The sequence below is a fragment of the Hyperoodon ampullatus genome, assembly GCF_949752795.1.
Source record: "Hyperoodon ampullatus genome assembly, chromosome: 9".
Taxonomy (NCBI): Eukaryota; Metazoa; Chordata; class Mammalia; order Artiodactyla; family Ziphiidae; genus Hyperoodon; species Hyperoodon ampullatus.
The window spans coordinates 94,090,282-94,106,550 of NC_136922.1; the positions used below are offsets into that span (position 1 = coordinate 94,090,282).

General features: G+C 40.5%; 1 protein-coding gene across 2 annotated transcripts in view; it reads right to left on the reverse strand.

Annotated features, from left to right (window-relative positions):
- Positions 1–13,717: 13,717 nt before the first annotated feature.
- KIAA1549 overlaps positions 13,718–16,269 on the reverse strand; it is a gene marked incomplete at its 3' end in the record, with an annotated part of 152,234 nt that continues 149,682 nt past the window's right edge. The window contains exon 21 of one of the 2 annotated variants that reach the window (XM_079710863.1): positions 13,718–13,924. In XM_079710863.1, coding sequence (XP_079566989.1) covers positions 13,718–13,924 — 207 coding nt within the window. Of the gene's footprint in view, positions 13,970–16,269 lie in introns of both variants that reach the window. The other variant, XM_079710862.1, reaches the window with a different exon arrangement.

Below are 16,269 nucleotides of genomic sequence, written 5' to 3' on the forward strand. Positions count from 1 at the left end.
CAAAGTCACATCACTCTAAGTAGCTCAGCTTGGATTAAAAATATTAATAATAATAAATCTGATCTTCTCCAGGCTTGGAATTCTCTGCTTTAAGTCCTCATCAGCAAGACTGCCTGGGATACTGGGACAATGTAATGAGTCGCAGAATCGGAGTCGGAAGGGACCTTAGAGGCCAACAGATTTTACCTCCTCTTTCTCTCTCACACACACACATGCATTTAACCATACCTCAAGAAAGATGACCTCTCTGCTTGGTGACCTCCAGGAAATGATGTTCATTGCATTATGAAAGAGCCCCTTAGGACTACCCTGGTGGCACAGTGGTTAAGAATTGCCTGCCAATGCAGGGGACACGTGTTCAATCCCTGGCCTGGGAAGATCCCACATGTCACAAAGCAACTAAGCCTGTGCGCCACAACTACTGAGCCTGTGCTCTAGAGCCCACGAGCCACAACTACTGAGCCCTGTGCTGCAACTACTGAAGCCCACGCCCCTAAAGCCCGTGCTCCCCAACAAGAGAAGGCACTATGAGAAGCCCACGCACCGAAACGAAGAGTAGCCCCTGCTTGCCACAACTAGAGAAAGCCCACAAACTGCAATACCCAACGCAGCCAAAAATAAATAAATTTTTTTAAAAAAAGAAAGAGCCCCTTAAAATCCATGTATATTGAAAACATAATAATTCAAAGGAAAAAAAAGCTTAGGAAATAATCTGGGAAAGTAGTAGTTGTGTAATGGAACCTACTGAGAAAAGAATACTAAATATCAAAGAACAAGGTCAAGGAAAGATAATATGACTATGGAATATTATATAGATGTAAAATGATAACTATGAAAAGTATGTGGAAATTTTTTATTGGTCAAATTATAAAATATTAAGTATATATAAAAATACTCTATTACTCAATGCTGGTGAGGGTACAATGAAATGTATTCTCAAAGTGGACCTTGGGGATATAAATTGGTCCAGGATTTCTGAAAAATAATTGATAATATGGAATAAGACCCTTCAAATCTGTTCAGACCATTCACCTCAGTGATTTCACCTCTAGGAATTTATTCTAAGGAAAGGATCTGAAAATTAGACAGTTTATACACAAAGATATTTAGCACACCATTATGTACAAGAGAGAAACATTAGAAATAACCAAATGTTAAACACTGGGGGAATGGTTAAATTATGGTAGATGCAAAGAGAGGAATATTATGTAAATAAATAAATACGTGTGTGTGTGTGTGTGTGTGTGTGTGTATATATATCCCTTTTTGTCATGTGAGGATACAATGAGAAATCTGCAACCGAGAAGGGGTGCCTCACCCCAGTAGGCTGACACACTGATCTCTATGAGTTCCACCTCCATAACTAATTACACTTTTCATATTTAAGCAAGAATGGTGAAGGAGCCAGGAATTCTTCTGTTGAAGAGTTAAAGGGAATGCAAGTGCCAACCACAAAACTTTACAAAGGAACAAATACAATCAAGTTGCTAAAGGAAAAAATGTTTTTAGTAAAGAAATTAACTCAGATACATGGAAGCTATAAGACAATGAATTATACAAGAATTTGGGGGAAAATGTCTACTTAGACATAAAATGATGGGTAAAAATAGGTCTTCAGTGACATGGGAAAATGTTTATGACAATGCTTAAGAAAGAAAACAGAATAAAAAATTGTATATAGAGTATATCCCTCAACTAGGTAAAATAGGAGGCATATGGAAAAGTCTGGAAGGAATCTCACCCAAACGTTGAGAGTTGCTTGAATAAGCTGCATAGTAACCTCAGGCAACAAAATACAGGGGAATATGTATGTCTGGGTAGCACGTGTATATGTGTTTAATTGTGAATTAAATACCACCATGTCTTCCAGCTTCAGTAAAACTTGTAAAGAGCTGAAACTCTGTTATAAGGTACTTGTTTCACCTGTGAAGCAGTATAGCGTCATTTACAAGTGGACTTGGATGAGTCATAAATATGTATTGCAAACTCTAAGGCAATTGCTTAAAAGAATAAAAATAGAAGAAAAATTGAAATGTTAAGAGAGGAGAGAAATGGAATGATATAAAATGTTCATAAAACTAGAGAAGGCAGAAAAAAAAAAAAAAACAGAAACAACACAATCAATGAATGAAAACAGTAACAAATATGGCAAACATGTCCACAATCACTTTAAATGTGAATGGCCTTGACATGTATATACTGATGTGTATAAAATTGATGACTAATAAGAACCTGCTGTATAAAAAAATAAATAAAATAAAATTCAAAAAAAATGTGAATGGCCTAAATAAACCAATTAAAAGAATATCAAAATAGATAGAAAAAAAACAAGACCCAACTATACATTGTCTACAAGAAACCCACTTTAAATATAAAGACATACATAGATTAATGTAAAGGGATGGAGAAAGATATACCACGCTAGCACTAATCAAAAGAAAGTTGGCATAGTTGTTTATTTTAGAGCAGAATTCAGAGAAGGAAATTTATCAGGGATAAAGAGAAGCATTATAAAATGATAAAGGGGCCAATTTTCCAAGAAGATATAACAACCCTTAATGTGTATACTCCTAACAACAGAGCAACAAAATATGTGAGGCAAAAACTGATAGAACAGCAGGGAGAAACAGATGAATCTACTATTATAGCTGGAGACTTCAACATCCCTCTATCAGTAACTGACAAACCCATCAGGCAGAAAATCAGTAAGGACATAGTTAAACAGAACAGCCCCATCAATCAACTGAATTTAATTGACATTTATAGACTACTCCATCCAACCACAGCAGATTACACATTCTTCTCAAACTCACATGGAATATTCACCAAGATAGACTATATTCTGGGCCGTAACAAAGAGAAGAAATAGCTCCATGTCGCTCAGTCATTATGTTACCCCAAAAACCAGACACTATTAATTTGAATGTATCTTTCTAGCCATGGAAAATGAAGCAGAGTTCGTCTTTTAAAAAGCACAAAATTATACAATCTACCATGAAATAATATTTTTGCTGCCTATTAAAAAAACCCCTAAGCTAATAAGTCTAAAGAAATGGTAACATATTAACTTGAAATCAATTTTTCTCAGAAAAAGAAAGGTTGTCAGTTTTCGCATCTCTACAGACTGACATGAATCTGGGCTGTGTTGTTTTCCCTCCTTGCACAATGGGAAACCTCCCTGCTCCTCCGAACACCAATTCCCCCATTATGCTCTGAATCCCAGCCCTTCTCACTCTCCTCTCTGTCTTCACTCCATGGGCCACCCCCATCAGTGCACAACATGTCTGGTATCCATGATTTTAAGGTTGCCATATTTAGCAAATAAAAATACAGACACGTAGGTAAATTTAGTAGGAATAAATGAAACTTTGTTGATGTTCTTTGCCTGTGTTTTAGCTTATCAATATCATTTGTAATTCTGACTGCCACCCATCACAATACCTTCCTTCTACATTTTGAGGCATATCAAATTCAGTAAGTCACTCTGAACTCATTGATGTGAAGAGCATACAAACCCTAACTTCTGAGGTCCAGGGGACAGTAACCTCAGAAGACAGAAACCTTAATTATCCAGAAAGGGGTTGAGACACAGAGGACTTTGTCATAGGCCAAAGCAGACTTTTGACCCTGCAGAAATACTTGAGATATTACTCCTGGTGGGGGAGAAAGAGGTAGGCAGCCTGGGCAGGAAATGCGTTATGGAAAGTTGATGTATGTGCCAGTGAAGGGAAAGACATCAAAGCAAACACTTTTCACAACGGTCCCCCCAAGGCAGTGTGCAGAAGCTTTTAAGTTACCTGCATTAAAGCCGAGGCTAGAAATGGAATATGGCTTTCTGGACCCAGCCTCCCTGTCCATGAACTCCTCTATCTCAGCTACAAGCACTGGGAAGTCCCTGCAAAATGCCATGAAATATGTCAGGAGGTCAATCAGCCAGTGCCCCCCAGTGGAGCACAGAATTAGCCACAAAGGGGTGGGGTTCTCAAGGTCATGGTGCCACTTCCCTCCAGCAGCTGAAGAACCCCAGACACATTCCCCCATCCTTCTTCCCAGATTACATCCTGCACCAGTTCTAATCCTTTTGCCCTCTTCCTGACCTAATCTATTTAATTATAAGATCAATTAGAAAGCAAATCATCATGATCAGTCCCAATCAACAAACAAGATTAAATTAGCTGTCTGGATGGGAGGGGAGTTTGAGGGAGAATGGATACCTGTATATGTATGGCTGAGTCCCTTTGCTGTGCACATGAAACTATCACAACATTGTTAATCAGCTATACTTCTATATAAAATAAAAAGTTTTTTAAAAAAAGATTAAATTGGCTGAGATTAAAATTTTTTTATTAAAATTTTGATTGCAATATCTCTGATGCTGGAGTTATAGTGGTTTTTATTTCCTTTTTTACTAATCTGAATTCTTCCAGAAAGGGTAAAATTAAATAGATTAGGTTTAGTGGGCTACCTATAGTATTGGGTTGACCAAAAGGTTCATTCGTTTTTTTCCATAAGATGGCTCTAGTAGCACTTAGTTGTCTTTTTCATTCAAAACAATTTTGTTAGAGTGTATGTGACAGCTGTCATATGAACGTGCATTTAAAAAAAGACTTATCAAAATTGGTGAATATTGAAGATGAAAGAAAAAAGCAACATTTTTGACATATTATGCTTTATCATTTCAAGAAAGGTAAAAATGCAACTGAAACACACAAAAAGATTTGTGCAGTGTATGGAGAAGGTGCTGTGACTGATCGAACATGTCAAAAGTGGTTTGCAAAGTTTCGTGCTGGAGATTTCTCACTGGACGATGTACCAAGGTCGGGCAGACCAGCTGAAGTTGAGAGCCATCAAATCAAGACATTAACTGAGAACGTTATACCACATGGGAGTTAGCCGACAGACTCAGAATATCCAAATCAAGCGTTGAAAATCATTTGCGCCAGCTTGGTTATGTTAATCACTTTGATGTTTGGGTTCCACGTAAGTTAAGCGAAAAATACCTTCTTGACTGTATTTCCACATGTGATTCTCCTTAAATGTAACGAAAACTTTCCATTTTTAAAATAAACTGTGACAGATGATGAAAAGTGGATACTGTACAACAATGTGGAATGGAAGAGATTGTGGGGCAAGTGAAATGAACTACCACCAACCACACCAAAGGCCGGTCTTCATCCAAAGAAAGTGATATTGTGTATACGGTGGGATTGGAACGGAGTCCTCTATTACGAGCTTCTTCCAGAAAACCAAATGATTAATTCCAACAAGTACTACTCCCAATCAGACCAACTGAAAGCGGCACTCGACGAAAAGCATCCAGAATTAGTCAACAGAAAACGCATAATCTTCCATCAGAATAACACAAGACTGCATGTTTCTTTGATGACCAGGCAAAAACTGTTACAGCTTGGCTGGGAAGTTCTGATTCATCTGCTGTATTCACCAGACATTTCACCTTCAGATTTCCGTTTATTTAGGTCTTTACAAAATTATCTTAATGGAAAAAATTTCAATTCCCTGGAAGACTGTAAAGGCACCTGGAACAGTTCTCTGCTCAAAAAGATAAAAAGTTTTGAGAAGATGGAATTATGAAGTTGCCTGAAAAATGGCAGAAGGTAGTGGAACAAAAGGGTGAATACGTTGTTCAATAAAATTGTTCAATAAAATACGTTGTTCAATAAAATTTTCTTGGTGAAAATGAAAAATGTGTTTTATTTTTACTTAAAAACCGAAGGCACTTTTTGGCCAACCCAAAAATATGATGTTCTGATTTAAATTTGGTTAATTACAGTTTTCAAGAACTTTACTCCTAAACTTGTCTTGCAAGGAATCCAGAAAGAACAGTAGCAGGGAAATGTAAAACAGCATTCTAAACACATACCGGTTCTTGGACCTCAAATCCAGGCAGTGATTACTCTCTCTCTCTCTCTCACTTAAGCTTTAGGAATTTCTAAAGGGAATAGCTACTTCTGAATTCTGCTACAAATAGAACATCCCGGCCTTTCTTCAAAAGCAGCCACAACGCCGAATTACTCTGGGGGAAAAAGACCAACATTCATTTGTACTAAAATGCAGCAACTCCATTTTAGCTTTTAAGCCATTATTTAAAAAACAAAAACAAAACCCCCCAACTCTTTGTACTGTTTTCTTTAGAACAATCTCAGAATTGTAAAATGATGAATGAAAGACACTACTGATTTGAGGCATATCATCACATCACAGAATCAAAGTCTAAATACTTACACTAATGCGTATTTTCAGGGTACTGATGTAACCACCTAAGAACCAGTCACTCTAACTAAAACAACTTTACAACAGCTTTCCAGATATGTTCTGTCTCATGCTTCTGTAATGCTATCCTTTGGCACAAATATGACACATAGTAGTTTAACTACACGAATATGGGCTACCTAAAATTGTGACTACAATTTTACAGTCTCCCAACACCAGAGACATCAAACACACACCATCTCTAATTGTTCCCCCAGGTGGGTGTAGCAAGGAAGGTGTGGGAGATGTTTAGAGGAAGAAAGTTACTGGATAAATAGTGCACGGTCCAACAACAATAAAAACATTTCATTAATTATCTAACCCAGGCACTGGACCAAAGGATCTCTCTTATTTGTTATTGTTTCTTGTTTGCTTTTTACCTTAAACCGTGCTTGGCAGGTGCAATGTGGAAGAGGAGAAAGAGGGACAAGAAATGCCAACTATGGTTTAGTTCACATTCACGTCAACCCAGTGGTCAGGCTCTGGGTGTGGGACCAGCCTGACCTTCCTCCTAAGCCTTAGCTGCTCCTCCTAACTTCTTGTTCTTCCACCATTCTGAACCTTTTTACATTCTGAGCATGTAAAATCTGTTAGGGAAACGAGGTGTACCAAGTAGCCCACACTGTGTTTTTGTTTTAATCTGAAGTAAAGTTATTAAAACATAATATAAAGATATATTAAAACTATATTTCTTCAGCTATGTCTAAAATATTGGAGTATCTGACACCATTGTGTGAATATATGTATGTTTTTAAATCCCTTTTTCTTTCAAGGATTAATTTTTGGTTTTCTCAAATGTGCTTAAACTTTCCTGATATCCTGTCCTTCTGTTTTGTTAGTTGTTTTTTTTTTAACCTCTGTAAACAGCTGAAACACACATTAGTTTCTTCATAGTGGTGGGAAGTTCTGATTCATCTGTTGTATTCACCAGACATTTCACCTTCAGATTCCATTTAGGTCTTCACAAAATTCTCTTGATGGAAAAAGTTTCAATTCCCTGGAAGACTATAAAGGCACCTGGAACAGTTCTCTGCTCAAAAAGATAAAAAGTGGAATTTTTAGGTTCAAATTCTCCTTTTGGTTGATCCTGTGAACTCTCCTTCATGAAGGCTTATTTTCTGCCAAGACTTGCAACTGTTAACTGTGGTTTCCACTTCAGCAGGAGCTGACTGCCTTGAGAAGCAAGGCAAGTTCTGGGTCATGGATGCCTACAGCAGGCTCTTATTAGCCTCTGCAGGGGCCTATGGGCTTTATCTGTACCAGATTAGTTTTTAAATTTTCAATTAATTTTAGATTTAGAGAAAAATTGCAAAAACAGTGTTTCTGTATACCTTTTACATAGCTTCCCCTAATATTAAAGTTAGCAGAATCAATAAATGAACCTCTGTACAATACTGCTAACTACACTATAGACTGTATTCGGATTTCACCATTTCTTCCACTGATAACTTTTGTTGTTCTAGAATCCTATCCAGGTTTCCACATTTCACTCCTTTGTTGTGTTCCACTGTGTTTTGTAGTTCCTCTTGTTCTCAGTTTCAAGGGGTTTTTATTTTCTTTTCGTAAACAACTCCAGGTTTACCCTATTACGTTTCAAGATTATACAAACTTCGATCTTCTCAGTTATCTTTCTAGACTGTAGTCCTAATCTTTTAATTCCAAAATGAATCTGCTCTTAATGGAAGCATCAATTTGATTAGCGGGGAGCCGTAAAGCAAAACAGTTGAGTAGAAAGGAGAGGCACTGACCAATGTGACAATTCTGCAAATTCCACACACTGAATAGACTGCTTTCAACTTAATTCTTTGGAAAATGAAAGTACTAGGTGTTCTCATGAGGGACACGAAAATTAGAGAAAAACATCTCACGCAACTTTCACACTTTGCAAATGAATTATCATGTTGCAAAGGAAATAAACAGAAAATATCACTTGACACCAATTCATAGCATTTATTGACATTTCCATTTAAAATGCTAGGAAAGCTGTATAAATTGTAAACATGGAAACCAAACACTTGCATAAATTATCTCAAAAACTCTACAGCACATTAGAAAACAGTGCAGCTAATTGAAGGGTAGAAACATAACCAGCAAAGGGAGGGTTCGATGACTAAATCATATACCCATACTGAAATTTAAGGGCCCGTTTGAGACCAGCAAACCATGATTGTCAAGTTCAAACTGCAGTATTGAGCCCACGAGTGTCCTCAACTTACTCTGCATATTTTCGTACATTAATATTCATAATCTAGGAATGAGGGTGCAGGAAAAGTCATAAGAACATGGACCTTGACAACGTCGGAGGAGACAAGTAGGCATCTCAGAGAGGCTCGGCTAAGCAGCCCTTCCCCTAAGGGCGAGGCTCGCCTGATCCCCAGACTGTGCCCCGGAGGAGGGCAAAGTGGAGAGTTTCTACTCCCCTTTTCTGAAATTAACCCTCTGTTGCTTAGAGCAACCGAGCCCATTGGTGGAGCCTCTGTTCCCCCTAGTGCCCCCTCCTCCTTCCCCACATCTGCAGGAGGAACAGTACAGGGAGCCTGGCTAGAAGCTGGCCCTGTACTATTCCAACCTTGCACACTTAGGGAGTCAAGCTATGGATGCTGGAAATCTGCTGGACATGAGAAGGGGCTATTCATGATGTTCCAAATTGTCCAGAAAGATTCCGTGGAATCACGGACCTCGAGACCCAAATCACTTCAATTTTCGCTGTCCCTTCTACTTAATCCACTCTTTCTTTAAATGTGAAGTGGCCCCAGAGCAGAAAAACAGAGGAAGAAGGAAAAGCAAAGAGCCTGCATGATTATCTACCCTGTGGGAAAGGAATTTGGACAGAGTGCCTCAGAGGGAGACATTCCTTCCTTCTTTCACTTGCTCACTGGTTCCCAACTTTGTTTCATGTTTCCAAGGCATCTGATATTCTTTTCCTAAATGTCGATGCTGCTGCGTGTTAAGATAAATTGTCAAGTGTTCTGTTACACACACAGCGTGGAATGAGGATCGTACCGTGAGGTTTCGGTTTTCAAGTCTTTTTCTTAAAATTAGAGAAAGGAGTCCTAGTTTAAACACTGAACATCACCAAGGATATCAAAAGAAACCTGAAATGCACACACTCCTTGTACACTAGGTAACAAGTGTAAGCCTAATACAGTTTATGAGTGTGCTATAGCAGTTGCTCAGAGAAACCCCTCTCACCTGTTACGAGAATATCCATGACGGTGCTGGATGAAACGTAAAAATGAAGTTCAAGTTACCATCCCATAAAAACGTGCTTTGAAAAAAAAAACCCCAAAAACGTGGTTTGTGTTCAAATGGTCTACATGCAGGTGCAGAAGTATACTTCTTCACGCTCCTGCCTGAAACAAAGGTGGGTAAGTGGGCTCTGGAGACTGGCTTTGGGGACTTGCTCTGGAGGTAGAAATGAAATGGCTAAAACATCTACAGTGAAAGCGGGCATGGTACTTAACACTGGAGCCCCCCTGCCCACCCACCCAGAACCTTAACCAGCTCTCCTTCCAACAGATTCATTCATGTCTAGGAATCTCGTATGAAGGGGATAGAGAAGTGTATTTAATGATTAACTCCTGAAGTACTGCAAATGCAAATCAGTGTCCAAGTGACTGGTTTGGTCACTGGAGCACTAAGTTGTGCAAACACAGTAAACACTGACCCTGTACACAGTTCAACAGGAGGCTCATAAAGCACAGAATTACCTGTTTCAGCCCGAAGCCTCCAGGTGTCCCTTCACCTGTGCCCTGCATCACAGGCCTCATGCCCTGAAAAATCTGGTTGGCAAAAAAACAGCTTAGTCTGCTGCTCAAAAGCCACGTACCACCAAAATGAAAACACACTCTGAAATTAAGTATAATCTGGAGGAAAATATGTAGGCAGCTGTAAAGAAGTCAAATATATTTATTTATAACCCACTATGCTCCACAAAGGATTAAATGTGGCCGAATGGCTGACCCTTGAGATCTGCTCTAAGCAGTAGACCTCGGTGGAAGTCTATTTTCACACTTGACATTGGTCATCCAGCAGTTCCTGGGACTCTCCCCTCCCCTTCAGAACGGATCTCTTCCTCCGCCGACCTTCTTCCCAAGCCTGGTCATTTTCTCGCTGTATTCCTGCAAGTGTATCCTCATAGCATCACTTCCTCCTCTTATAAAACTCCCTCGACCGTGCAGTTAGGGAGTTTGTCCCCATATTGGAGCAGATCAGGATCAAGGTTATTTTCAGTGGCAGCTTCACCCACTTTGTCCATCCGGCTCTTCCCACACCACCTCACCATGTGCCTGGGAAGCTCCTGTCTTCCTTAAAGTAGCTTCTGACACTGAGTTCTCCCCAAGATCCCACTGTTTCCCTATGTGCAACTTCCATTCCTCCTTCTGAGTGCCTAATGCACTTGTGTACTTTCAGTGAATCTTACTGATGTTTAAACCACGTTATTTTTCCTTTTCTTCCATCTTTTATAGCCATGGGTATTGTTTGATTCAGATTCTAACATCTCAGAAGGCAGGGCTCCTATTGACTTATTTGGTGCCAGCAACAGCAGAAAATAAGGAGCAGAAAGATGCATGATAATTGAAAGTTAACGGTGAAGGAAGTGAATTTAAAGCAAAGCAGGAGAGAGGAAGCGGAGTCACACGGGGCCTCTAGTTTTGCTTTGGTTCCCTCCACGGGAACTCGCTCGCTGGGAGGCCACAGCAGATCAGATCACCCATCCCACCGCAATCACACAGATAGTCTACATTCTCAGTGCTTTGTGCTCCCTCCTCAAGGGACGTTTGCACATGTGACCACATCTGATTCTCTCAATGAGAAATTTCCTGGGAGGAGGGCAGGGGAGGCCTGTTCTCGTTTGGCTGATGGGGAAAATGAGGCTCAGAGACCTGACACAGCCAGTTAGTGACTGTGTAGATTCTGAAAATGACCATTTCTCCAAACAATCTTCTCTAAAATTCTGACTCACAATTTATAACTCTTGTTATTACCACTAGAACTTTTCAAAGAGGAAAAAAGAACAGACGTAAAGTTTAACTTTTCATTTTGTGGTGTTTCAATAAATGGAACTCCAGAGCCACGCATGACTGCCACGAGGACCTTTCGTTACGTAGATCCCATTCACTGAGCGGTGCTCCCCACGACGGCTAGTCTGTTCTGAGTCTCACGATGGTAAAACTGAGTGCAAACTGAGTATGCCTTACGGCCAACACAAAAGTGCCAGGGATCCCACCGGCCTGCGCACACCCACCACACATCACCGGTTGTTTATTCCACGTCATCTTTGGTCTTGACGTCGGTTTAAAAGTGTATCGGTTCTAAGAAGAAAAATATAGGTAGAATCCCCTTATGCTAGTTTGAAAGGCATCAAAACTGCTACTGCAGCCCCGTTTAAAAGAGGCCCATTCCTGCCATGTTCTAAGGAGGTAATCATGTTCGTACAATCTGCGTGTGAACACTTAGGACGATGAGCAGAATGGGAGGAGAGGGGCCAGCACTTACCCCATCAGCTGGCACTCAATCTGAATTCACCGTAAGGTGTCCGTAATAAAATGTTTCTTGGATCTCTGAAATTCTTAATTACACATTCAAGAAACCTGATATTTTTGAATGACATGCAAGGAGAATCTCCGCTCTGGGCAAGTCTGGTATTAAACCAAGACCAAGAGGTAAGAAATCAAGCCCAGATCAGGGTCTTCTCTCCCCGGCTCTTTGGAGCCTGTGGGGGTCGCCTAAAAAGGAGTTCCCATTCCTTTATTTAGCATCCTCAAGAGACTTGTCCTCCTGTACTCCCCCTTTTTCAGAGGTGCAAAGATGAAAATGGCTACATTTTAATTTCCCAGAACCAACTTTCCCTGGATTGTGAGACTCTGAGTCTATACAACAGGCTTAATTAAGGAAGGGCTGAAACATGACTCTGAAACCCAATGATTACACTTTAGGAACCTATTTTAGCTGCTTCAGGGTTCTTAAAACTTGACACAGATACACAGATATTGACCAGTCAGAACCCCGTGTTCTGCCCGTTTATCTGTTATTTAATTATAGATATTAGTTGATCTACTAAAAAAGGATTCATGGAAATTTGTCATCTTTCTTCTTCATTTCACTCAGGTCCCAGAAAACAGAACAGCCCCTGTTACTTTATTCCTTACTCCACTTTGGGAAGGGGAGAAATGTTTCCTTCAGGGGTCAATCTCAAGTGGGAGGACCCCTCTGTTGGGCCCAAAGACGGTTTTAACAGTCACTAGACGGAGTCAGGGACAATAAAATCAGAAATTAGAAGCAACATTTTTTCTCCCTCGTGGTCTCAAAGCTCTTCTTTCCTTTCTTGACTCATTACGAAGAGGCTGAACAAAACTCAGTTTCATTTCCAGGTCTTGAACACAGGAAATGTGATTACCATGAATGCATCCATGGATAACCAACCATTCAGTGGTCCTAGGAATTTTGACAGATCATTTTTGCTTATGTAAGATTTCTCATTCAAACATAATTTGGGAGCAACTCATCAGCAAAGTGCAAGGATTCATGAGGACCTCCTGAAAGCCTCATTCTTTAGGCTTGGCCTGGATGAAGACATGTACTCAAATGAGATGCAATGGGCAGTTACATGTGTCCGATTCACAAACCACAAATACAATTAAGAATGTAAATCTAAACTTTGATATGTATTTTGAATAACCAAATAAATATTAAGCTTCTTCCATTTTGGGAGGCTTTTTTTCTTCCCCTTTCTAGAACAAAATGAAACCTTCCACATGTCCTTCCACTGAGAAAGCCAAAGTTGCATTTCACAGACGAGGTGAAGGGCTCTTGGAGCTGTAGCACCAGAAGTAGAAGGAAAATGCAGTTGATGGCTTCGTTTGGAATCATGAGGCTCTACAATCTATCATTTGGTTTCTCACTAGTAGCTTTTTAAATTCCCAAACAGTCTTAGTATTCATGTTGTTAATATTACTATTAAAATAAGTTCCTATGGAGGAAAAGAGGGAAATTAAGTTGTTAATGTCTTCAAATCTCTGTTCTCAGAAAACAAAGCAGCAGGTTCATTGTACAAACCAGTCTGAATCACATCTTCCCACGGAAATACTAGATTCCTTTAATCCCTACACCATCTACACGTTTTCATCTTTCACCTTTAAAAAAGAGACTTAGTCATTTCATTAGCTTAGAATTGTGGTTTGTCTTTCGCGAAGTGCTGCTGGCTTTTGGCCAAAAGTACATAAATTTCAACTGAACCTAGGTGGTCACAAAATTGCCAACGTATTAAAAGCATCATGAGCTGTCACGCGACTTATGGCATCTTTTACGATTGCAACTTGTTCCCTTACTTGGGCCTTTAGCCCAGGAGATGCTTGTCCTCTTCCAAACACCTGCTCAGTTGATCTCCTTTTAGTCTTGCTTCCATGGGAAGCGGATACTTGGCAAATCTGCAAGGTGAGGCCAATCAGCTGTGGAAGTTCTGCACGGTGGTCTGCTTCTGGGAGAGCCGGAGCAGTTCCTCGCGGATAGCTTTGATGAGAGAGGCTGAGGAGTGGCTGGGCTGGAGGTCTTCCGTGGAGCTGGCAGGGTAGGCCAGCCCAGCGCCCGGCAGCCCCCTGTGTGGGAGGTTCCCAGGAGGAGCCGAGGGCTCCCGACCTGAAGTCCTTGGCACCTGGAACAGCGGTGACGAATACTCCTGATGTCCGAGCACGTGTGTCTGAAAAACATGGCAAACGTTACTATACTTCCCACGTGAAAACAGGAGGGAAGATCAGATGCAAACTGGCACTGGACATGCTCCCACCATCTCCCACCCGACAACTCAGCCTCCCAGGACAGGAATGGAGAGAAGTAACTGCAGACAAATTGCTCGAGGGAGAGCAGTACAATAAAGAAGCCCATGAACTTAACAAGGGCCTAGGGATTTCCTTGGTGGTCCAGTGGGTAAGACTCCGTGCTCCCAATGCAGGGGGCCCTGGTTCGATCCCTGGCTGGGGAACAAGATCCCACATGCATGCTGCAACTAAGAGTTCACATGCCACAACTAAGAAGTCCACATGCCACAACTAAGAGTCTGCATGCCGCAACTAAGACCCGGCCCAGCCTAAATAAATAAATAATTTTTTTAAAAATAAAAGAAAACAAGGGCCTATAAGCACTTGCTTAAAGACAGACAGAAAGAATGAATGTGCAGTTGGCCCCACTGGCTAATCCCTACGCTGCCGTGTGTGGAAGTGAGTGGGCTGCTGGGGAAACAGGAAGGGCCCTAAAGAGCTGGAAAGAGAGGGAGGCCAGAGCAGCCCATGGATGGGAAGGTCGGATGAAGATGTCTGCTCAAAGCGATAAGCACATACTGGCAGACAGACCGACGGGAACAGCAACTGCCTTTGCTCAGAGTCCAGAGCCCAAGGAAGGTATGATGAGAACACAGATTGGGCCCATGGGACAGCAACGAGATCACAAAGTCATCTTCCATCCTATCTGTCCATGTGTCTGTATATCAGTGCTCCATAGAGCCTTTTCTTTAAAAAGCTATCTGTGCTAATACATACAATAGTTTTGCTGACGTTGGCAAAATTTAGACTGAGCATTCCTTTGACAAGAATTATACTTTTCAGTGATTTTTTTCCGTATTTTTTCAGTGAAAAATCTGTTTACATACACACACACACACACACACATACTACATCTGTGGTTTCACTTGTGCAAAGAGCAACCTGATAGCCTGGTAAACATGACAGTCAAGCCCTAGGAAAACTTCTACATTTCCCTTCTCCAAATCATGACCAAGAGGCTCTCTAAAAGTGCCTGTCAGATTTGACGGGAAAACCCAGAACACCTCATGAAACTAAGCTGGGCACAGAAAGAGCAAAATGTCAGCAAATGTAAAGCAGAGACCTGAGGCTATAAGGATAGCCATGTATCTTTCAGGGGAACATTATATTCTAAAGTTAATTTCTTTCCACTGAGTAAAAGCATCCAGTCACAAAGGGAATTTAGTGTATCTGCTGGAAAAGCATGTGAGTGCAACGAAAGTTGAGGCAGAGTGATAAGGATCAAACAAAAAATATTATTTTGGTGTTTTCAAATTCATTAATTTAATCCCCTTCAGTATAAAATTCTTGAGAAAAATGAAAGCATTTGTAGAAATTACCGGTGCCCATATTGATTCCACTCCTATCAAGGAGTGACCACAGTGATAAGAAGCCTCCAAAAGATGACTTATGTATTGCGATGTCCCATACAGTTTGCTTATGGCAAAGGCACCTACTCACGGTGGTTATAATGGAAATGACATTAACAAACCCACAATAAAGCTCAAATGGAGAGCAAGGAGGTATGTGAGATCATGAATATTTATATAGTGATCACACCAAAGATCAAGTCCAGATTTTATAGGTTCAAACACACTCCTTAAAGGTCAAAATTATAGAGACAGAAAGTAGGATGGTGGTTGCCTGGAGTTGGGGGGAGCGGCGAATGGGGAGTTTGGGTTTAATGGGTATAGAGTTTGTTTTTCAGATGAAATGAGCTATGGAGATGGATGGTGGGATTGTTGCATAATATTACGAACGTATTTAAAACCACTGAGGTGTACACTTAAAAATGGTTCAAACGGTAAATTTTATGTTCTGTGTATTTTACCATAATTGAAGAAAATGGTAGGAAAAGTAACTGTTTCTTAGGCCTCTTGCAGATTTTCCATAATGAATATTGCTTTTATTATTTTTAAGTTTTTTTAATGGATCTTTATTGGAATATAATTGCTTCACAACACAGTTTCTGTTGTACAACAAAGTGAATCAGCCATACACATACATATATCCCCATATCCCCTCTCTCTTGAGCCTCCCTTCCATCCTACCTCTCTCACCCCTCTAGGTCATCGCAAAGCACCGAGCTGATCTCCCTGTGCTATGCTGCTGCTTCTCACTAGCTAACTATTTTACATTCGGTAGTGTATATATGTCAATGCCACTCTCACTTTGCCCCAGCTTTGCCCTCCCACCCCGTGTC